Source organism: Mustelus asterias, unplaced genomic scaffold, assembly GCF_964213995.1.
Source record: "Mustelus asterias unplaced genomic scaffold, sMusAst1.hap1.1 HAP1_SCAFFOLD_2119, whole genome shotgun sequence".
Taxonomy (NCBI): Eukaryota; Metazoa; Chordata; class Chondrichthyes; order Carcharhiniformes; family Triakidae; genus Mustelus; species Mustelus asterias.
This window is the reverse complement of record NW_027592064.1, coordinates 31,514-54,808: the sequence shown is the minus strand read 5'-3', so window position 1 is coordinate 54,808 and position 23,295 is coordinate 31,514. Positions and strand designations below refer to the sequence as shown.

Genomic DNA, 23,295 nt, shown 5'->3' with positions numbered 1-23,295 from the left:
TCCGGATGGGATGTACCCCAGGTTACTGTGGGAGGCGAGGGAAGAGATTGCAGAGCCTCTAGCGATGATCATTGCATCGTCGATGGAGACGGGAGAGGTGCCGGAGGATTGGAGGATTGCGGATGTGGTTCCTATTTTCAAGATGGGGAATAGGGATAGCCCAGGAAATTACCGACCGGTGAGTCTAACCTCAGTGGTTGGTAAACTGATGGAGAAGATCCTGAGGGACAGGATATATGAGCATTGAGAGAGGTTTAGTATGCTCAAGAATACTCAGCATGGCTTTGTCAAAGGCAGATCGTGCCTTACAAGCCTGGTGGAGTTCTTCGAAAATATGACTAAACACATTGACGAAGGGAAAGCGGTAGATGTGGTTGATATGGATTTTAGCAAGGCGTTGGATAAGGTCCCCCATGCAAGGCTTCTGGAAAAAGTGAGAGGGCATGGGATCCAAGGGGCTGCTGCCCGGTGGATCCAGAACTGGCTTGCCCAAAGGAGGCAGAGAGTGGGTATAGATGGGTCTTTTTCTAAATGGAGGTCGGTCACCAGTGGAGTGCCCCAGGGATCTGTTCTGGGACCCTTGCTGTTTGTCATTTTCATAAATGACCTGGATGAGAAAGTGGAGGGATGGGTTGGTAAGTTTGCCGACGATTCGAAGGTTGGTGGGGTTGTGGATAGTCTGGATGGATATCAGAAGTTACAGAGGGACATAGATAGGATGCAAGACTGGGCGGAGAAGTGGCAGATGGACTTCAACCCAGATAAGTGCGTAGTGGTCCATTTTGGCAGGTCAAATGGGATGAAGGAGTACAATATAAAGGGAAAGACTCTTAGTACTGTAGAGGATCAGAAGGACCTTGGGGTCCGGGTCCATAGGACTCTAAAATCGGCCCCGCAGGTGGAGGAGGTGGTTAAGAAGGCGTATGGTGTGCTGGCCTTTAACAATCGAGGGATTGAGTTTAGGAGTCCGGGGATAACGATGCAGCTATATAAGACCCTCGTCAGACCCCACTTGGAGTACTGTGCTCAGTTCTGGTCGCCTCATTACAGGAAGGATATGGAAAAGATTGAAAGGGTGCAGAGGAGATTTACAAGGATGTTGCCTGGATTGAGTGGCATGCCTTATGAGGATAGGCTGAGGGAGCTTGGTCTTTTCTCCTTGGAGAGACGTAGGATGAGAGGAGACCTAATAGAGGTATATAAGATGTTGAAAGGCATAGATCGGGTGGACTCTCAAAGGCTTTTTCCCAGGGTGGAAATGGCTGCTACGAGAGGACACAGGTTTAAGGTGCTGGGGGGTAGGTACAGGGGAGATGTTAGGGGGAAGTTTTTCACACAGAGGGTGGTGGGTGAGTGGAATCGGCTGCCGTCAGTGGTGGTGGAGGCAAACTCAATAGCGTCTTTTAAGAGACTCCTGGATGAGTATATGGACTTAATAGGATGGAGGGTTATAGGTAGGCCTAAAAGGTAGGGATATGTTCGGCACAACTTGTGGGGCCGAAGGTCCTGTTTTGTGCTGTAGTTTTTCTATGTTTCTATGTTTCTAATATGAAGAAAGCAGGAAAGAACTCAAGCAGGGAATTGGGAGAGCAAGGAGGGGCCATGAAATGACCTTAGCATGTCGGGTTAAAGAGAATCCCAAAGCATTTTATACATACATTAAAAACAAGAGGATAATTAGGGAGAAGATAGGACTACTCAAGGATAAAGGAGGGAACTTGTACTTGGAGGCAGAGGATGTGGGAGAGATCCTAAATGAGTACTTTGCATCGATATTCACTAAGGAGAAGGACATGGAGGATAATGAGATTAGTGTGGAGCGTGCTAATATGGTGCGGCATTTTGAGTTCAAGAAAGAAGTGGTGTTGGGTCTCTTGAAGAGCATTGAGGTGGATAAGTCCCCAGGGCTTGATGGGAACTACCCCAGGATACTGAGTGAGGCAGGAGAGGAGATTGCTGGGGCCCTGACAAAGATTTTTGTATCCTCACTAGCTACTGGAGAGGTCCCAGGGGACTGGCGAGTAGCTAATGTTGTTCCTCTGTTCAAGAAAGGGAAAAGTGATAATCCTGGAAATTATAGACCAGTGAACCTCACATCGGTGGCTAGGAAGCTATTGGAGAGGATTCTTAGGGAGAGGATTTACGCACATTTGGAAAAGCGTGGCCTTATTAGGGAAAGTCAGCGTGGCTTTGTGCAGGGCAGGTCCTGTCTTACTCACTTGATTGATTTTTTTGAGGAGGTGACAAAGGTGATTGATGAGGGTAGTGCAGTGGATGTTGTCTACATAGATTTTAGTAAGGATTTTGACAATGTCCCGCATGGTAGGCTCATCCTGAAGATTAAGATGCATGGGATCCACGGTGACTTGGCTGCTTGGATTCAGAATTGGCTTGCCCATAGAAGTCAGAAAGTAGTGGTGGAAGGGTGTTTTTCTGGCTGGAGGTCCATGACAAGTGGTGTTCCGCAGGGATCTGTACTGGGACTTCTGCTGTTTGTGATATATATAAATGGCTTGGATGAAAACGTAAATGTGTGGGTTAGTAAGTTTGGAGATGACACAAAGATAGGAGGAGTTGTGGATAGTGTAGAAGATTGTCAAAGGATACAGCGGGATATAGATTAGCTGCAGATATGGGCGGAGAGATGATAGATGGGATTTACTCTGGACAAGTGTGAGGTGCTGCATTTTGGGAGATCAAATGTTAAACATAAGCATACTGTTAATGGGAGGACCCTGAACAGCATTGATGGATACAGGGATCTTGGCGTTCGAGTCCATAGCTCCCTGAAAGTGGCCACACAAGTACATAGGGTAGTAAAGAAGGCCTATGGCATGCTTGCCTTTATTGGTCGGGGCATTGAGTACAAGAGTCAGGGTGTCATGTTGCAGCTTTATAAAACTCTGGTCAGGCTGCACTTAGAATATTGCGTTCAATTCTGGTCACCATTACAGGAAGGATGTGGAGGCTTTGGAGAGGGTGCAGAAGAGGTTTACCAGGAAGCTGCCTGGATTAGAGGGTACGAGCTATAAAGAGCAACTGGACAAACTAGGATTGTTTTCTCTGGAGCGGCGGATGCTGAGGGGAGACTGATAGAAGTCTATAAAATTATGAGAGGCAGAGATAGGGTTGACAGTCAGAATCTTTTTTCCCCAGAGTTGAAATGTCTAATACTAGGGGGCATGTGCTTAAGGTGAGAGGGGGAAAGTTCAAAGGAGATGTGAGGGGCAAGTGTTTTATACAGAGAGTGGTAGATGTCTAGAACGCTTTGCTAGGGGTGGTGGTGGAGTCAGATATGATGGAGGCATTTAAAGGACTTTTAGATAAGCTCATGAATGTGCAAGAAATAGAGGGATATGGACCAAGCGCAGGCAGGAGGGATTAGTTTAATTTGGCGTCATGTTCAGCACCACACCGTGGGCCGAAGGGCCTGTCCCTGTGCTCTACTGTTCTATGTTCCATGTTCTATCTCAATGTCCATAAACGAGGAGAGAGGAATGTGCAAAGAGCGCTGGGTGTCCGCGTACACCAGCCACTGACGATAAGCAGCAGGCAGCAAAAAAGGCTAATGTTATATTGGCCTGCATAACGAGAGGATTTAAATACAGGAGCAGGGATGTCAGAGAAACCAAGACATTTCTAACTGGACGAGACACGATAGATGCAGGGAGAATATTCCCGATGGTGGGGGGAGTCCAGAACCAGGGGTCACAGTCTGAGGATTCAGGGGAGACCATTTTAGAACAGAGGTGAAGAACAGTTTCTTCACCCAGGGTGTGGTCTACCGATGGAATTCCACATCACAGAGAGTAGTTGAGGCCAAAACATTGAAAGTTTTCAAGAGGCAGTTAGATATAGCACTTGAGGGGAAGGGGATGAAAGCATATCAAGGAAAGGAGGGATCAGGCTATTGAGTTTGATGGTCAGCCATGATCATAATGAATGGTTGAGTAGGTTTGAAGGGCTGAATGGCCTCCTCCTGCTCCTGTTTTCTACGTGTCTCTGGCTGTCTGTATGCTTGTCTCTCTGACAGTGCGGCACTCCCTCAGTACTGACCCTCTGACAATGCGGCACTCCCTCAGTACTGACCCTCTGACAGTGCGGCACTCCCTCAGTACTGACCCTCTGACAGGGCGGCGCTCCCTCAGCACTGACCCTCTGACAGTGCGGCACTCCCTCAGTACTGACCCTCTGACAGTGCGGCACTCCCTCAGTACTGACCCTCTGACAGTGCGGCACTCCCTCAGCACTGACCCTCTGACAGTGCGGCACTCCCTCAGTACTGACCGTCTGACCGTGCGGCACTCCCTCAGCACTGACGCTCTGACAGTGCAGCACTCCCTCAGTACTGACCCTCTGACAGTGCGGCACTCCCTCAGTACTGACCGTCTGACCGTGCGGCACTCCCTCAGTACTGACGCTCTGACAGTGCAGCACTCCCTCAGAACTGATCCCCTGACAGTGCGGCACTCCCTCAGTACTGACCCTCTGACAGGGCGGCACTCCCTCAGTACTGATCCCCTGACAGTGCAGCACTCCCTCAGCACTGACCCTCTGACAGTGCGGCACTCCCTCAGAACTGATCCCCTGATATTGCGGCGCTCCTCCAGTACTGACCCTCTGACAGTGTGGCAGTCCCTCAGTACTGACCCTCTGACAGTGCAACACTCCCACAGTGCCAAATCTCTGACAGCACAGCACTCTCTCAGTGCTGACCCTGTCACAGTGCGGCACTCCCTCTGCACTGACCCTCTGACAGTGCGGCACTCCCTCAGTGCTGACCCTCTGACAGTGTGACACTCCCTCAGTACTGATTCTCTGACAGTGCGGCGCTCCCTCAATACTGACCCTCTGACAGTGCCACATAGAACATAGAACATAGAACACAGAACATTACAGCGCAGTACAGGCCCTTCGGCCCTCGATGTTGTGCCGACCAGTGGTACCAATCTAAAGCCCCTCTAATCTACACTATTCCAATATCATCCATATGTCTATCCAATAACCACTTGAACGCTCTCAACGTTGACGAGTCCACCACTGCTGCAGGCAGGGCATTCCACGCCCTTACTACTCTCTGAGTAAAGAACCTACCTCTAACATCTGTCCTATATCTCTCACCCCTCAATTTAAAGCTATGTCCCCTCGTGCTAGCCAACACCATCCGAGGAAAAAGGCTCTCACTATCCACCCTATCTAATCCTCTGATCATCTTGTATGCCTCTATTAAGTCACCTCTTAACCTTCTTCTCTCTAACGGAAACAGCCTCAAGCCCCTCAGCCTTTCCTCATACGATTTTCCCACCATACCAGGCAACATCCTGGTAAATCTCCTCTGCACCCTTTCCAACACTTCCACATCTTCCCTATAATACGGCGACCAGAACGGTACGCAATACTCCAAATGCGGTCGCACCAGAGTTTTGTACAGTTGCAACATGACCTCCTGGCTCCGAAACTCAATCCCTCTCCCAATAAAAGCTAACACACCGTACGCCTTCTTAACAACCTTATCAACCTGGGTGCCAACTTTCAGGGATCTATGCACATGGACACCCAGATCCCTCTGTTCATCCACTCTACCAAGTATCTTACCATTAGCCCAGTACTCTGTATTCCTGTTACTCCTTCCAAAGTGAATCACCTCACACTTTTCCGCATTAAACTCCATTTGCCACCTCTCAGCCCAGCTCTGCAGCTTATCTATGTCCCTCTGTAACCTGCCACTTCCCTCCGCACTGTCTACAACTCCACCGACTTTAGTGTCATCCGCAAATTTACTAATCCATCCTTCCACGCCCTCATCCAGGTCATTAATAAAAATGACAAACAGCAGTGGCCCCAAAACAGATCCTTGCGGTACACCACTAGTAACTGAACTCCAGGATGAATATTTCCCATCAACCACCACCCTCTGTTTTCTTACAGCTAGCCAATTCCTGATCCAAACCACTAAATCACCCTCAATCCCATGTGTCCGTATTTTCTGCAAAAGCTTACCATGGGGAACCTTATCAAACGCTTTGCTGAAATCCATATACACCACATCAACCGCTTTACCCTCATCCACCTCTTTGGTCACCTTCTCAAAGAACTCAATAAGGATTGTGAGGCACGACCTACCCTTCACAAAACCGTGCTGACTATCCCTAATCAAATTATTCCTTTCCAGGTGATTATAAATCCTATCTCTTATAATCCTTTCCAATACTTTGCCCACAACAGAAGTAAGGTTCACCAGTCTATAATTACCAGGGTTGTCCCTACTCCCCTTCTTGAACAAGGGGACAACATTTGCTATCCTCCAGTCTTCTGGCACTGTTCCAGTAGACAATGACGACACAAAGATCAAAGCCAAAGGCTCTGCAATCTCCTCTCTAGCCTCCCAGAGAATCCTAGGATAAATCCCATCCGGCCCAGGGGACTTACCTATTTTTACCCTTTCCAGAATTGCTAACACCTCCTCCTTATGAACATCAATCCCATCCAGTCCAACAGCCTGCATCTCAGTACTCCCCTCAGCAACACTGTCCCTCTCCAGTGTGAATACCGACGAAAAATATTCATTTAGTGCCTCTCCTATCTCTTCGGACTCCACGCACAACTTCCCACTCCTGTCCTTGACTGGCCCTAATCTTACCCAAGTCATTCTTTTACTCCTGACATACCTATTGAAAGCTTTAGGGTTTTTCTTGATCCTACCTGCCAAAGACTTCTCATGTCCCCTCCTGGCTCTTCTTAACTCTTTCTTTAGGTCCTTTCTGGCTAACTTGTAACTCTCAAGCGCCCTAACTGAGCCTTCACGTCTCATCTTAACATAAGTCTCCTTCTTCCTCTTCACAAGAGATTCAACCTCCTTAGTAAACCACAGTTCCCTCACACGTCTGCTTCCTCCCTGCCTGACAGGTACATATTTATCAAGGACGCGTAGTAGCTGTTCCTTGAACAAGCTCCATATTACAATTGTGCCCATCTCCTGCAGTTTCCTTCCCCAACCTATGCCAGCTAAATCTCGCCTAATCGCATCATAATTTCCTTTCCCCCAGCTATAACTCTTGCCCTTTGGTATATACCTATCCTTTCCATTGCTAAAGTAAACGTAATCGAATTGTGGTCACTGTCACCAAAGTGCTCACCTACCTCTAAATCTAACACCTGGCCTGGTTCATTACCCAGTACCAAATCCAATGTGGCCTCGCCTCTTGTTGGTCTATCTACATACTGTGTCAGGAAGCCTTCCTGCACACACTGGACAAAAACCGACCCCTCTAAAGTACTCGAACTATAGCTTTTCCAGTCAATATTTGTAAAGTTAAAGTCCCCCAGTACAACTACCCTGTTACTTTCGCTCCTGTCCAGAATCATCTTTGCAATCTTTTCCTCTACATCTCTGGAACTTTTCGGAGGTCTGTAAAAAACTCCCAACAGGGTGACCTCTCCTTTCCTGTTTCTAACCTCAGCCCAAACTACCTCAGTAGACGAGTCCTCATCAAATGTCCTTTCTGCCACCGTGATACTGTCCTTGACTAACAATGCCTCACCTCCCCCTCTTTTACCACCTTCCCTGCACTTACTGAAACATCTAAACCCCGGAACCTGCAACAACCATTCCTGTCCCTGCTCTATCCATGTCTCCGAGATGGGCTGCTCTGATAGCCACAGTTTTAATTATATGGCTGGTTCAGTTCAGTCTCTGGTCAGTGGTAACTCATAGAATATTGATAGTGTGAGATTCAACGATGGTAATGCCATTGAATGTCAAGGGGCGGTGGTTAGAGTGTCTCTCATTGGTGATGGTCATTGCCTGGCATTTGTGTGGCGTGAATGTTACTGCCACTTGTCAGCCAAAGCCTGGATATTGTCCAGATCTTGTTGCATTTGAACATGGACTGCTTCAGTATCTGAGGAGTCGCGAATGATGCTGAATATTGTGCAATCATCGCGAACATCCCCACTTCTGACCTTATGATGGAGGGAAGTTTATTGATGAAGCAGCTGAAATGAATCATAGAATCCTACAGTGCAGAAGGAGGCCATTCGGCCCATTGGGTCTGCACCGACCACAATCCCACCCAGGCCCTCTCCCCAAAATCCTAGCTAGTCTCCCTGACACTAAAGGGCAATTTAGCATGGCCAATCCACCTAACCCGCACATCTTTCGGACTGTGGGAGGAAACCACGCGGGGAGAACGTGCAGATTCCACACAGGCAGTGACCCAAGCTGAGAATTGAACCTGGGTCCCTGGCGCTGTGGGGCAGCAGTGCCAACCACTGGGCCACCGTGCCGCCCAAAACTTTCCGGTTGGGCCTAGGACTGTGTTAGAACAGTTGTGGGATCAATAACTGGATAACCTTTGTGAGCAGTTAGTGGTTTGATTCATTGGATGATGTAAAATGGGAACGATTGGGAAGGAGTTTGGGTCCATGGGGTTTGTGCAAATCAGGAGTTTATAGATTGATATCCAGCCTTGTTCTCAAAGTTCCCAAGCTCAGTGTGTACTCCCTCTCGATGTTCCAGATACTGTTTACTCTAACCACAAACACTTATCATGCCCAGGCTTTGTATGGAATGTGCAAAATAGAATAAAAAGCCATTTCGTGCCTCCTTGCCATTCATGTCACTGTTTGACGTTATTTATTTGAAAATAGTGAGGTAATGTTTGGACTGATGATTTGATTCTTAAACATGGGCTCCACTCACCCCCTCACCTCGTTCACATCACTTTCCCAAGCTTTCTTCAATCTCTCTTCCTCTCTCTCACTCCCCACTCGGCTGCTCCTTGTGAAATCCCCTTGGCCATTTCACTTCACGTTACCGGCACTTTATAATTGCAAACTTTTGTCTGAATTTATTATTCAGGTTATTATTTTAAATTTGTAAATAAATCAATCAAACCAATTAGATCCATCTGTTTAAGAGCTTTCAATCTTTGGCATCATTCTCCATATTCATATTTACAAATGTTGTTAATAGAGTGAATAATCTACAGATTCTGAGATTAAAACATTGAATTACTGATTTAATTAACAATGCCTTTCACCCTATCAGCATAAACTCTGCCCCTTCAACATCTCCTGCACACTGACCCCAGCCAGGACCTAAAGGATACAGCTTCCTCCCAGACACTCTTTCGGGAATTGATGGATTAATTATTTTGCAGACACATGGATTTCTCCTGAGTCCATGGCCACTGATCAGAAGCACTTAATCGTATTGCTCCTGAAATTCATCTCCAGCCTGGAGTCACTGCTCTCGGGAAACAGATTGCAGTGAGTAGCTGCTCTCGATCCTCTTGCTGACAGACCAGGTCAGTGGGAGCCTTGGTCTCTCCCTCTGGGATGCTGCATTTTTCCAGCTCGTACTCCCATCTCCAAGTCATCTCAAAGAGGATAAATCTTTCCTGGTGAGTGCTGGTCATACTGGAAAGGTCAAAGAGCGATTGAGGGGCCACTTGCAATGGGCCAGAAAGCTGGTGTGTATTAGGGTTAGGGTTAGGGTTAGGGTTGGGGCTAGGACATTAGGGTTAGGGTCAGGGTTAGGACATTAGGGTTAGGGTTGGGGGTTGGGGTTGGGGTTAGGGTTGGGGTTAGGGTTAGGACACCAGTCCGTCTCTACGCTGCTAGCCCTTGCATTTGGCAAAGTAACAGGAAGAACAAATAAGCATTAAGAGATGTAAAGGATGAGAAAGTACTGGATTTAAAAACGAGTGAGGAAACTAGAGCTCCCTCTTTACACTGAACCTAAATCCTCCTGTCAATAATTTTACCAGGTTCCCCCACAGGAATGCCCCCAGTTTGGGAATCTCGATATGGATGCAGAATTCCAACATTCAATGAATTATTCCTCTCCAGTGAAGATATTGCTGACAATTTCCATGGGCTGAATAATTGAATAATGTAGAAAGGACAAAGCATTCTCATTAGCAGAGTCACAAACAGAATGTAGTGAATGAGTAACTCACCTCCAAACACACAGAAAATAAATGATTGCAATTTTAGGCACTATATATGAGTTAGATCCCAGCCTCTTCCAGAATTGAACAGAACTCCACACATCAATCATGTTTCCTAAGGCAGTGCTTTTGCTTTTAGTTGCTCTCATTCTCCCAGGTTGGTGCCTTGTTCCTCACTCTGACTGTTCTCGGGGTGGCTTATTGTTCCCTTAGCATCATGGGAAGCAGAATCCCAGCTCAGAACGCCATCTTCCTGACCCAGATCTCCCGACCCTGCAACCAGCAGGTGTGTGATCCAGGTGGGTGTGTCATGGGTGGGTGTGTAACAGGCAGGTGTGTATCAGGTTGGCGTGTAACAGCCGTGGCTGTAATGGACAAGTGTGTGAAGGATGGGTATGCAAAAGGTGAGCGTGTAACAGGCAGGTGTGGAGTAGGCAGCTGTATAGCATGTGGATGAGTAATAGTGGATGTGTAACAGGTAAGTCTCTAATGGGTGGGTGTGTGATATGCAGGCTCATAATGTCATTGGCAAATGTGTAACACAGTAAGAAGTTTAACAACACCAGGTTAAAGTCCAACAGGTTTATTTGGTAGCAAAAGCCACACAAGCTTTCGGAGCTGCAAGCCCCTTCTTCAGGTGAGTGGGAATTCTGTTCACAAACAGGGCATATAAAGACACAAACTCAATTTACATGAATAATGGTTGGAATGCGAATACTTACAACTAATCAAGTCTTTAAGAAACAAAACAACGTGAGTGGAGAGAGCATCAAGACAGGCTAAAAAGATGTGTATTGTCTCCAGACAAGACAGCCAGTGAACTTCTTACTGTGTTTACCCCAGTCCAACGCTGGCACCTCCAAATGTGTAACAGGCAGGGTGTAATGGGTGAGGGTGTAACAGGCAGGTCTGTAATGGGTGAGGGTGTAACAGGCAGGTCTGTAATGGGTGAGGGTGTAACAGGCAGGTCTGTAATGGGTGAGGGTGTAACAGGCAGGTCTGTAATGGGTGAGGGTGTAACAGATGAGGGTAAAACAGGCAGGTGGATGATGACAGATTTGTCTGGAATGGGTGGATGCATAACAGGCGGGATTACATCAGACAGGCCTGAAACAGGTGGGTGTGTCATGGGTGGGTTTGTAACAGGTGGTTTGTAACAGGCAGGTCTGCAATGAGTCAGTCTGTCTTGGGTGGAGGTGTGATTCTGCTAGTTTTTGGCAAGCTTTTTGATTTGATTTGATTTATTATTGTCACATATATTAACATACAGTGAAAAATATTGTTTCTTGCGTGCTATACAGACAAAGCATACCGTTCATAGAGAAGGAAACGAGAGAGTGCAGAATGTAGTGTTATGGTCATAGCTAGGGTGTAGAGAAAGATCAACTTAATGCAAGGTAAGTCCATTCAAACGTCTGACAGCAGCAGCCGGGAAGAAGCTGTCCTTAAGTCGCTGTTTCCTATCACAGGTCAAATTATTCTGATTAATTTTACTGACAGCAGCTGTGATATAAACTTTCAGAGTCCATAAAATTCAGGGAGTCCCCATCCCCCCAACCGCCACCCCCCCATCCCCCCAACCGCCACCCCCCCATCCCCCCAACCGCCACCCCCCCATCCCCCCAACCGCCACCCCCCCATCCCCCCAACCGCCACCCCCCCATCCCCCCAACCGCCACCCCCCATCCCCCCAACCGCCACCCCCCATCCCCCCAACCGCCACCCCCCAACCGCCACCCACCCCATCCCTCCAACCGCCACCCCCCCATCCCCCCAACCGCCACCTCCCCATCCCCCCAACCGCCACCCCCCCAACCGCCACCCCCCCATCCGCCACCCCCCCATCCCCCCAACCGCCACCCCCCCAACCGCCACCCCCCCCATCCCCCCAACCGCCACCCCCCCAACCGCCAACCCCCCATCTGCCACCCCCCCATCCCCCCAACCGCCACCTCCCCATCCCCCCAACCGCCACCCCCCCAACCGCCACCCCACCATCCGCCACCCCCTCATCCCCCCATCCGCCATCCCCCATCCCCCCAACCGCCACCCCCCCCAACCGCCACCCCCCATCCCCCCAACCGCCACCCCCCCAACCGCCACCCTCCCATCCGCCACCCCCCCATCCCCCCAACCGCCACCCCCCCATCCCCCAACCGCCACCCCCCCAACCGCCACCCCCCCATCCGCCACCCCCCATCCCCCCAACCGCCACCCCCCCACCCCCCCAACCGCCACCCCCCCATCCGCCATCCCCCATCCCCCCAACCGCCACCCCCCCATCCCCCCAACCGCCACCCCCCCAACCGCCACCCCCCCATCCCCCCAACCGCCACCCCCCCCAACCGCCACCCCCCATCCCCCCAACCGGCACCCCCCCAACCGCCACCCCCCCAACCGCTACCCTCCCATCCGCCACCCCCCCATCCCCCCAACCGCCACCCCCCCATCCCCCAACCGCCACCCCCCCAACCGCCACCCCCCCATCCGCCACCCCCCATCCCCCCAACCGCCACCCCCCCACCCCCCCAACCGCCACCCCCCCATCCGCCACCCCCCATCCCCCCAACCGCCACCACCCCATCTCCCCAACCGCCACCCCCCAATCGCCACCCCCCCAACCGCCACCCCCCCATCCGCCACCCCCCCATCCCCCCAACCGCCACCCCCCCATCCCCCCAACCACCACCCCCCCATCCCCCCAACCACCACCCCCCCAACCGCCACCCCCCCAACCGCCACCCCCCCATCCGCCACCCCCCCATCCCCCCAACCACCACCTCCCCATCCCCCCAACCGCCACCCCCCCATCCCCCCAACCGCCACCCCCCCAACCGCCACCCCCCCATCCGCCACCCCCCCATCCCCCCAACCGCCACCCCCCCATCCCCCCAAACGCCACCCCCCCAACCGCCACCCCCCCATCCGCCACCCCCCCATCCCCCAACTGCCACCCCCCCATCCCCCCAACCGCCACCCTCCTGCCCCACAGCCCCCCCGCCTCCACCCTCATCCCCCCAACTGCCACCCTCCCAACTCCCCCAACCGCCACCGCCCTGCCCCCCCCACACCCCCCGCCCCCCAACCACCACTCCCCCACGACCCCTGCCCCCATCTCCCCGCCCCCAACCCCCCAACCACTACCAACTCCCCCACCCCCTCAACCACCACCATCCCCCCATCCGCCACCCCCCACCCCATCCCCAACCGCCACCCCCTGCCCCCAACCACCACCCCCGCCTCTCCGTCCCACGCCCGCCCCCCCCCCCCCCCCACCGCCCGCCAAACCTCATCCTCATCCCGCCCCCAACCCCCTCACCCCGGGAAGCCAATGGCAAAGAACCGACCAATTCGGAAACAACAAACTCAACATTCATAAGCTTCTTGTTCAAGATATGAATGGGTGGATTCACTGGATGTTTCTGCTGTTCCTGCTCTCAGCTTCTTGCTTCCTTCCTCCTCCAGGTTCCTGGACTGGCCTCAGTGATAAAGAACTAGAAGACAATCTCCAGAATTACAACTTCAGAAAAACCAGCAACGCCAGTTCCAGGGACAAGCGACCACGCGCGTGAGTAACGTGAATCGATCCACAATCAGGTAGAACTCAGTCCCCAATGACACAGCAAGAAAAATCCAGAACATAGAAACCTCACCACTTTATCTCCCAACATCATTCTATAGGCCGCCCAATAGTAACAGAGATGTTGAGGAGCAGATGGGGAAACAGATCCTGGAGAGATGTAGGAATAACAGAGTTGTCGTGATGGGAGATTTTAATTTCCCAAACATAGATTGGAATATCCCTAGGGCTAGGGGTTTGGATGGAGAGGAGTTTGTTAGGTGTGTCCAGGAGAGTTTCCTGACACAGTATGTGGATAAGCCTACTAGAGGAGAGGCTGTTCTTGATCTGGTGCTGGCTAATGAACCTGGACAGGTGGAGGATCTCTCGGTGGGTGAACATCTTGGGGATAGCGATCATAATTCTATCTCCTTCACGATAGCATTGGAAAGAGATAGGGTCAGGCAGGCTAGGAAAGTGTTTCTCTGGAGTAAAGGGAAATACAGTGTCATCAGGGAGGAAATTAGACGGGTAAATTGGAAGGAGGCATTCTTGGGGAAAAGTACCGAAGGAAAGTGGAGGATTTTCAAGGAATGTTTGTCTGGAGCTCTGCATGACAACGTTCCGATGAGACAGGGGGGTGTTGGTAGGGTACGGGAACCGTGGTGCACGAAGGTTGTGATGAACCTGGTAAATAAGAAAAGAGAGGCGTACAGAAGGTTCAGAGAGCTAGGAGGTGTTAAGGATTTAGAGGAGTATACGCGATGTAGGAAGGAGCTTAAGAAGGAAATTAGGAGAGCGAGAAGGGGTCATGAGAAGACCTTGGCGGGTAAGATTAAGGAGAATCCCAAGGCTTTCTACAAATATGTCAAGAGTAAAAGGATGAGATGTGAAGGCATAGGACCCTTAAAAGGTGAAGGGGGAAAAGTTTGTGCGGAACCGTTAGAAATGGCGGAGGTGCTTAATGAATACTTTACCTCGGTATTCACGGTGGAAAGGGATCTGGGTGGTTGTACTGCTGGATTGCGGAGGACAGAAAGGATCGAGCATGTGGACATAAAGAAAGAGGATGTGTTGGAACTATTGAATGGCATCAAGGTTGGTAAGTCGCCGGGACCGGATGGGATGTACCCCAGGTTACTGTGGGAGGCGAGGGAGGAGATTGCGGAGCCTTTGGCGATGATCTTTGCATCGTCGATGGAGACGGGAGAGGTTCCGGAGGATTGGAGGATTGCGGATGTGGTCCCTATATTCAAGAAAGGGAACAGGGACAGCCCGGGAAATTACCGACCGGTGAGTCTAACCTCAGTGGTTGGTAAGTTGATGGAGAGGATCCTGAGAGACAGGATTTATGATCATCTAGAGAAGTTTAGTATGATCAAAAGTAGTCAGCACGGCTTTGTCAGGGGCAGGTCGTGCCTTACGAGCCTGGTTGAGTTCTTTGAAAATGTGACCAAGCACATTGACGAAGGAAGAGCGGTGGATGTGGTCTATATGGACTTCAGCAAAGCGTTCGATAAGGTCCCCCATGCAAGACTTCTTGAGAAAGTGAGAGGGCATGGGATCCAAGGGGCTGTTGCCTTGTGGATCCAGAACTGGCTTGCCTGCAGAAGGCAGAGAGTGGCTGTGGAGGGGTCTTTCTCTGCATGGAGGTCAGTGACCAGTGGAGTGCCCCAGGGATCTGTTCTGGGACCCTTGCTGTTTGTCATTTTCATAAATGACCTGGATGAGGAAGTGGAGGGATGGGTTGGTAAGTTTGCTGACGACACCAAGGTAGGTGGTGTTGTGGATAGTTTGGAGGGATGTCAGAAGTTGCAGCGAGACATAGATAGAATGCAAGACTGGGCGGAGAAGTGGCAGATGGACTTCAACCCGGATAAGTGTGTAGTGATCCATTTTGGCAGATCCAATGGGATGGAGCAGCAGTATAAAATGAAGGGTACCATTCTTAGCAGTGTAGAGGATCAGAAGGACCTTGGGGTCCGGGTCCATAGGACTCTTAAATCGGCCTCGCAGGTGGAGGATGCGGTCAAGAAGGCGTATGGCGTACTAGCCTTCATTAATCGAGGGATTGAGTTTAGGAGTCGGGAGATAATGCTGCAGCTTTATAGGACCCTGGTTAGACCCCACTTGGAGTACTGCGCGCAGTTCTGGTCACCTCATTACAGGAAAGATGTTGAAGCCATTGAAAGGGTGCAGAGGAGATTTACAAGGATGTTGCCTGGATTGGGGGGCATGCCTTATGAGGATAGGTTGAGGGAGCTTGGTCTCTTCTCCCTGGAGAGACGAAGGATGAGAGGTGACCTGATAGAGGTTTACAAGATGTTGAGGGGTCTGGATAGGGTGGACTCTCAGAGGCTATTTCCAAGGGCTGAAATGGTTGCTACGAGAGGACACAGGTTTAAGGTGCTGGGGGGTAGGTACAGGGGGGATGTCAGGGGTAAGTTTTTCACTCAGAGGGTGGTGGGTGAGTGGAATCGGCTGACGTCGGTGGTGGTGGAGGCAAACTCGTTGGGGTCTTTTAAGAGACTTCTGGATGAGTACATGGGATTTAATGGGATTGAGGGCTATAGATAGGCCTAGAGGTGGGGATGTGATCGGCGCAACTTGTGGGCTGAAGGGCCTGTTTGTGCTGTGACTTTCTATGTTCTATGTTCTATCACTGGCATGGGATTGTCATGGGAATGGCATGGAAATGTAATTGGAATGACATGGAAATGTCAGGGGGATGCCATGGGAATGTCAGGGAAATTTTATGGAAAAGTTATGGGAATGTCAGGGAAATATCAGGGAAATATCAGGGGAATGTCAGGGGGATTTTATGGGAATGTTATGGGAATGTTATGGGAATGAAAGGGGAATGTTATAGGAATGTTATGGGAATGTCAGGGGAATTTTATGGGAATGTCAGGGGAATGTTATGGGAATGTTATGGGAATGTCAGGGGAATTTTATGGGAATGTCAGGGGAATGTTATGGGAATGTCAGGGGAATGTTATAGGAATGTTATGGGAATGTCAGGGGAATTTTATGGGAATGTCAGAGGAATTTCAGAGGAATGTCAGGGGAATGTTATAATCGATCATATTGTGTCAAAAGCTTGAACTGAATCAGGAGTGGGTGTTGAATGAGAGGGCAAGAGTCAACAGGAGATCAACACCTCATTATTAGTGGATAGCCAGAGATCAGCTGCTACATCTGTAGTGGGTAAGTATGTTGGAAGGTATTCTGAGAGACAGGATCTACATTTAGAGAGGCAAGGACTGATTAGGGACAGTCAGCATGTCTCACAAATTTGATTGATTTTTTGAAGGGGTAACCAAGAAGGTCGATGAGGGCAGTGCAGTTGATGTTGTCTACATGGACTTTAGCAAGGCCTTTGACAAAGTACCACATGGTAGGTTGTTGCATAAGGTTAAATCTCACAGGATCCAGGGTGAGGTAGCCAATTGCATACAAAATAAACTTGATGACAGAAGCCAGAGGGTGGTTGTAGAGAATTGTTTTTCAAACTGGAGGCCTGTGACCAGCGGTGTGCCTCAGGGATCGGTGCTGGGACCACTGTTATTTGTCATTTATATAAATGATTTGGATGACAATATAGGAGGCATGGTTAGTAAGTTTGCAGATGACACCAAGATTGGTGGCATAGTGGACAGTGAAGAAAGTTATCTCCAATTGCAACGGGATCTTGATCAATTGGGCCAGTGGGCTGATGAATGGCAGATGGAGTTTAATTTAGATAAATGCGAGGTGATGCATTTTGGTAGATTGAACCAGGGCAGGACTTACTCAGTTAATGGTAGGGCACTGGGGAGAGTTACAGAACAAAGAGATCTAGGGGTACAGGTTCATAGCTCCTTGAAAGTGGAGTCACAGGTGGACAGAGTGGTGAAGAAGGCATTCAGCATACTTGGTTTCATTGGTCAGAACATTGAATAGAGTTGGAACATCTTGTTGAAGTTGTACAAGACATTGGTAAGGCCACACTTGGAATACAGTTCTGGTCACCCTATTATAGAAAGGATATTATTAAACTAGAAAGAGTGCAGAAAAGATTTACCGGGACTTTGATGGGTTAAGTTATAAGGAGAGGCTGGATAGACTGGGACTTTTTTCTCTGGAGTGTAGGAGGCTGAGGGATGACCTTATAGAGGTCTATAAAATAATGAGGGGCCATAGACAAGGTAGATAGTCAATATCTTTTCCCAAAGGTAGGGGAGTCTAAAACTAGAGGGCATAGGTTTAAGGTGAGAGGGGAGAGATACAAAAGGGTCCAGAGGGGCAATTTTTTCACACAAAGGTTGGTGAGTGTCTGGAACGAGGTGCCAGAAGCAGTAGCAGAGGCGGGTACAATTTTGTCTTTTAAAAAGCATTTAGACAGTTACATGGGTAAGATGGGGCGGCACGGTGGCACAGTGGTTAGCACTGCTGCTTCACAGCTCCAGGGACCTGGGTTCGATTCCCGGCTTGGGTCACTGTCTGTGTGGAGTTTGCACATTCTCCTCGTGTCTGCGTGGGTTTCCTCCAGGTGCTCCGGTTTCCTCCCACAGTTCAAAGATGTGCGGGTTAGGTTGATTGGCCATGCTAAAATTGCCCCTTAGTGTCCTGAGATGTGTAGGTTAGAGGGATTAGTGGGTAAAATATGTAGGGATATGGGGGTAGGGCCTGGGTGGGATTGTGGTCGGTGCAGACTCGATGGGCCGAATGGCCTCTTTCTGTACTGTAGGGTTTCTATGATTCTATGATTCTATGGATATAGAGGGATATGGGCCAAACGCGGGCAATTGGGACTAGCTTAGTTGTGAAAAAAGGGGCAGTGTGGACAAGTTGGGCTGAAGGGCCTGATTCCATGCTGTAAACCTCTGTGACTGTAGCAGTGGCCAGTGGCCAGTCAGTGGCCAGTCAGTGGCCAGTCAGTGGCCAGTCAGTGGTCAGCCAGTGGTCTGTAGACAGTCAATGGGCAGTCAGTGAGTGTTACTCCAATCTACTTCGAATAAGCACTTTAAAAATTGCACAAAAAGAATCACTAAAACTGGAAGATCTCGGAGATGACGTCCTGTCTGACTGACCCATTGCAGTTCAGCACCAAACTGCATCATTCCATCATCCAATGGCACTAACCGGGTGAAATTGTTAATCCAAGAGCCTCTTTGCCAATTTGCTCTCACAAAATCTTTTCCGATTGCATCCTGTTAATGAATCACATTCCCTCCTTTTGCATTTCAGTTACCTGCTAAAGGATAATGTGTGGCCTGTAAATGGCTACGTGGAGAATCTTCGCCAGAAACTGGCTCCCCTCACAGAGCAACTTCAGCTGAAGGTGAAAATCGACACTGAGAATCTTCAGCAGAGGGTCAGGCAGCAGCTGCAGCAACTGAGGACAAAACTCTCTCCTTACGCTGATGGAGTCCACCAGAGGCTGAGCAGAAACTCTGGAGAAGATCATCCCCAGCTGGCACCTCACACTCAGGACATCGGCCTAAAGAGGAAGAATAAAACCAAGCAGCTCCGCAAGACCGCGGCACTTTGGGACAAACTGGAGGATCAGTCAAAAACTCAGAGGACAGTGATAGTTCCCCTGACAGAAGCTGTGTATCAGAAGCTCGGTACCGAGAGATTTGATGAGGGAATTCAGGCCATTCTGGGAAGGCTGCTCCCTGATGTTGACAAAGGAATTCTCCAAGTGGTTCATCAAACTGGCTCAATTCCCACCACCTATCCCAATGCTGAGGACATGGAGGCAAAGATTGGCGAGAATGTGAAACTTCTGGTCCCGTTTACCTCGGGAAGTGCGGGGATTGTGCCCGACAACGGCACAAACAAAAGGCTGACTCACTACATGTCAGATCTCAAAGCCAACCTGGAGCTGGTGTCAAAGGCCTTCGATGAGAACAAGGATTCCTTCAAAATTAACAAGGTGCTGACTCAGAAACTGATCAATATGAAGGAGCGGCTTTCTCCCTATCAGGAGAGCATTCGACTAGAACTTCAGAAACATCTTGCAAACATGTCAAGTTATATCCGTGATGAAGTGGAGAATGAGTGAGGAATGTTTCAGACTGCACTGTGGGAAATGTGGCATTATTATTATTCTCAATCAGTGGATTTTTTGTAAAAAGCAATAAAGTTGCCATCTCTGAAATAAAATGTTAGAATTGGACTGCAGCTTACACAACATCTCGATAAAGAACTTCAGAATGAATAATTCTCCAGAACTTTCCACTGTTTCCAAAATAATCTTCATTAAATGTTGATTCATTCATTCACCAGTGTCCAGGACCCCAAGGGCTGGGTGGGAGCTGCGATTGGCCTTTGTTGTTGTGCTGAGTCAGGCAGCCTGTTCCACTGGGCACGTTCCCCACCCCCATCCCCACTCCACTCCCCCACCCCCCACACACACCCCCATCGCCCCCCACACACACCCCCACCCCCCACACACCCTCCCACCCCCACTCCACTCCCCCACTCCCCACACACACCCCCACCCCCCACACACACCCCCACCCCCCACACACACCCCCACCCCCCACACACCGTCCCACCCCCACTCCACTCCCCCACTCCCCACACACACCCCCACCCCCCACACACACCCCCACCCCCCACACATACCCCCACCCCCCACACACACCCCCATCGCCCCCCACACACAACCCCACCCCCCACACACACCCCCACCCCCCACACACCCTCCCACCCCCACTCCACTCCCCCACTCCCCACACACACCCCCACCCCCCACACACACCCCCACCCCCCACACACCCTCCCACCCCCACTCCACTCCCCCACTCCCCACACACACCCACATCGCCCCCCACACACACCCCCACCCCCCGCACACACCCCCACCCCCCACACACCCTCCCACCCCCACTCCACTCCCCCACTCCCCACACACACCCCCACCCCCCACACACACCCCCACCCCCCACACACACCCCCACCCCCCACACACACCCCCATCGCCCCCCACACACACCCCCACCCCCCACACACACCCCCACCCCCCACACACACCCCCACCCCCCACACACCCTCCCACCCCCACTCCACTCCCCCACTCCCCACACACACCCCCATCGCCCCCCACACACACCCCCACCCCCCACACACCCTCCCACCCCCACTCCACTCCCCCACTCCCCACACACACCCCCACCCCCCACACACACCCCCACCCCCCACACACACCCCCACCCCCCACACACACCCCCACCCCCTACACACACACCCCCACCCCACCCACACCCTCCCACCCCCACTCCACTCCCCCACCCCCCACCCACTCCCCCATTGCATCCACACCCACACACGTCCCATCCCCACTCCACCTACCCCCCACCCCCACACCCCCACTCCAGCCCCCACCCCCCTGCCTGCCCCCCACCCCCCCTGCCTGCCCCCCACCACATCTCCCTGTCTTCACGGGCTGGCTGGGAGTTGCGGTTGTTGTTGTGCGGAGTCAGGCAGCCTGTTCCACTGGGCACGCTTTCCCTTAACTGGAGAATGAGCATCTTTCCAGCTGCTGATTGGCTGGAGTTTCTCACGCTGCAAAACCCTGCGCCCATCTTTGGAAATGTTCAATCTTCCTCAAAACACTTTTCCAATGATCGACTTTTACCAAATGGCCGTCCCGCTCGGCCCACATTTAAAGCTTAAAGTTTATTTATTAGTGTCACAAGTAGGCTGACATTAACACTGTAATGAAGTTACTGTGAAAATCCCCCAGTCACCACACTCGGCACCTGTTTGGGTACACAGGGAGAATTTAGCATGGCCAATGCATCTAACCAGCCGGGAATGGAACCCAGGTCCCTGGCACAGCGAGGCAGCAATGCTAATCACTGTGCCACCATGCTGCCCTCCGCTTCACACGGGAGGCGTAAGGAAATGCGGGGCTGAATTCTCCCAGAACATTTATAAGTGTCGTAAAGGCGAGAAATCAGGAGCAATTGCGGCAGGTCTCTCAGACACGGTCTGTGCTGCAATCGTCCCACACTCAGCTAGAGTGGTGAGCTTCACACGGCACTGAGTGGGGGCAGGGGGGGGGGGGGCAGCGTTATACATGCCAGTGCCAGCAAGCCCAGCTTCAGAGCGCTCACGCACCGTTTCACAAGGGTGCCCCGATCTCACAGTGCACTAGGAGACCCCCTCCTTCACCCAAAGGGATTGGGAGCCCCCCCTCAATGGCAGCATGTTCCCCCTCCCCATTTCAGTCAGCACCATCAGGGCGTCGAGGACCTTTTGATGCATGCCCCTTCCTCCCATTGAGACCACCTTCACGATCCATCCCTGCATAACCCTCCTGTCAGACCCTCCCCCATCACCCCGCAAAGCCCCCAACTCAGGCCCTAGCCCGCTGATGGTACTGTCAGTGTGCCAGGTGTGCCCGTCAGGTGTGCACTGCTTGATGGTCACCAGCCGGCAATGCCCCCAACCATCCGGGGGCTTCAATGGCCTCCGATGCCCCCCACCCCCGGCGTGGCCACCACGCTGGGTCTGGCTGTTCTCACGATGTGTCGGAAGGCCGGAGAATTCCATGCGCTGGGATTTGAACGGGATTATACAATTTTAAATGCTGCTTTAAGTATGCTAATTAGTCTCACGCAATCCGGTTTGTGCCATTGGGAAGCGGTTGGGAGATTCACACTGGGTGTGAAAGGGATTTTTAAACCCGCACGCAGTTCGCCGGGATTGGTGCGATCTATTAACAACATGGAAAGGTCAGAGAATCGCCCCACAATCTTTCCACTTTGCACGAACATTATCCAGTATATTCGTGACCCCGTGAGAGAAAAACTTCTTCCTCAGCATCTTCTTCAATGGGACATTCCTGTTTTTGAAACCTTGCCCCCAGTTCTAGAATTCCCCACAAGGAAACATCCTCTCATCCTTTTCCCTGGCAAATCCCGTCAGAATCTTCTATGTTTCAATAAGATCACCTCTCATTTTTCTAAACTCCAATGAGTAAACTCCAACTTCCACAACCTTTCCTCATCTGAAATCCCTTCAATCCCAGGAATCAGCCAAGGGAACCTTCTCTGAACTGCTCTCAATGCAAGTATATCTCTCCTTAAGTAAGGGGTATGATATAGTTGGCATTACAGAGTCTTGGCTCCAAGGTGACCAAGAATGGGAACTAAACATTGAGGCTATTCAGTGTTTAGGAAGGACTGACAGAAAGGAAAAGGAGGTGGAGTTGCCTTGTTGATTAAAGATGATATTGATACGATATTGAGGAAAGATATTAGCATAAATGATGTGGAATCTGCATGGGTCGAGTTAAGAAACAACAAGGGGCAAAAAACATTGGTGGGGGTGGTTTACAGACCCCAAACTGTCGTGGTAATGTTGGGAAAAGCATTAGACAGGAAATCAGAGATGCATGTGTTAAAAGAACATCTGTGATTATGGGCAAGTTTAATCTGCCTATAGATTGGGAGAGTCAAAGTAGTCACAGTACAATAGAGGAGGAATTTCCGGAGTGTGTACGGGATGATTTTCTGGAGCAATACGTTGAGGAACCAACAAGGGTACAGGCCATCTTGGACTGGGTGTTGTGCAATGAGAAAGGATTAGTTGGCAATCTGGTGTGAGAGAACCCTTGGGCACGAGTGACCATAAAATAGTAGAATTCTTTGTCAAGGTGGATAATGATGTAGTTGATTCTGAGACCAGGTCCTGAATCCAATAGAGGCAACTCGGATGGTATGAGGCATGAATTGGCCATGATGGACTGGGAAACATTACTGAAAGGAAAGACAGTGGACAGCCAAT

The 23,295-nt window shown here is 50.8% G+C and overlaps 1 protein-coding gene across 1 annotated transcript; it reads left to right on the top strand.

The window, feature by feature from the left end:
* Window positions 1-1,793: 1,793 nt before the first annotated feature.
* On the top strand, window positions 1,794-19,561 carry LOC144489309 (uncharacterized). Its single transcript, XM_078207188.1, has 4 exons — window positions 1,794-1,979; window positions 10,111-10,252; window positions 13,419-13,521; window positions 18,742-19,561. Exons 1-4 carry the CDS (start codon window positions 1,794-1,796, stop codon window positions 19,559-19,561), a joined length of 1,251 nt encoding a protein of 416 aa, XP_078063314.1.
* The last annotated feature ends 3,734 nt before the right edge of the window (window positions 19,562-23,295 follow it).

Coding starts and splice junctions, on each gene's coding strand:
- LOC144489309 (XM_078207188.1), top strand. CDS start 1,794: ATGGAGGATAATGAGATTAGTGTGGAGCGTGCTAATATGGTGCGGCAT. Junction 1,980..10,110: donor GGGCCCTGACAAAGATTTTT/GTATCCTCACTA, acceptor TCATTCTCCCAG/GTTGGTGCCTTGTTCCTCAC. Junction 13,522..18,741: donor AGGGACAAGCGACCACGCGC/GTGAGTAACGTG, acceptor TTTGCATTTCAG/TTACCTGCTAAAGGATAATG.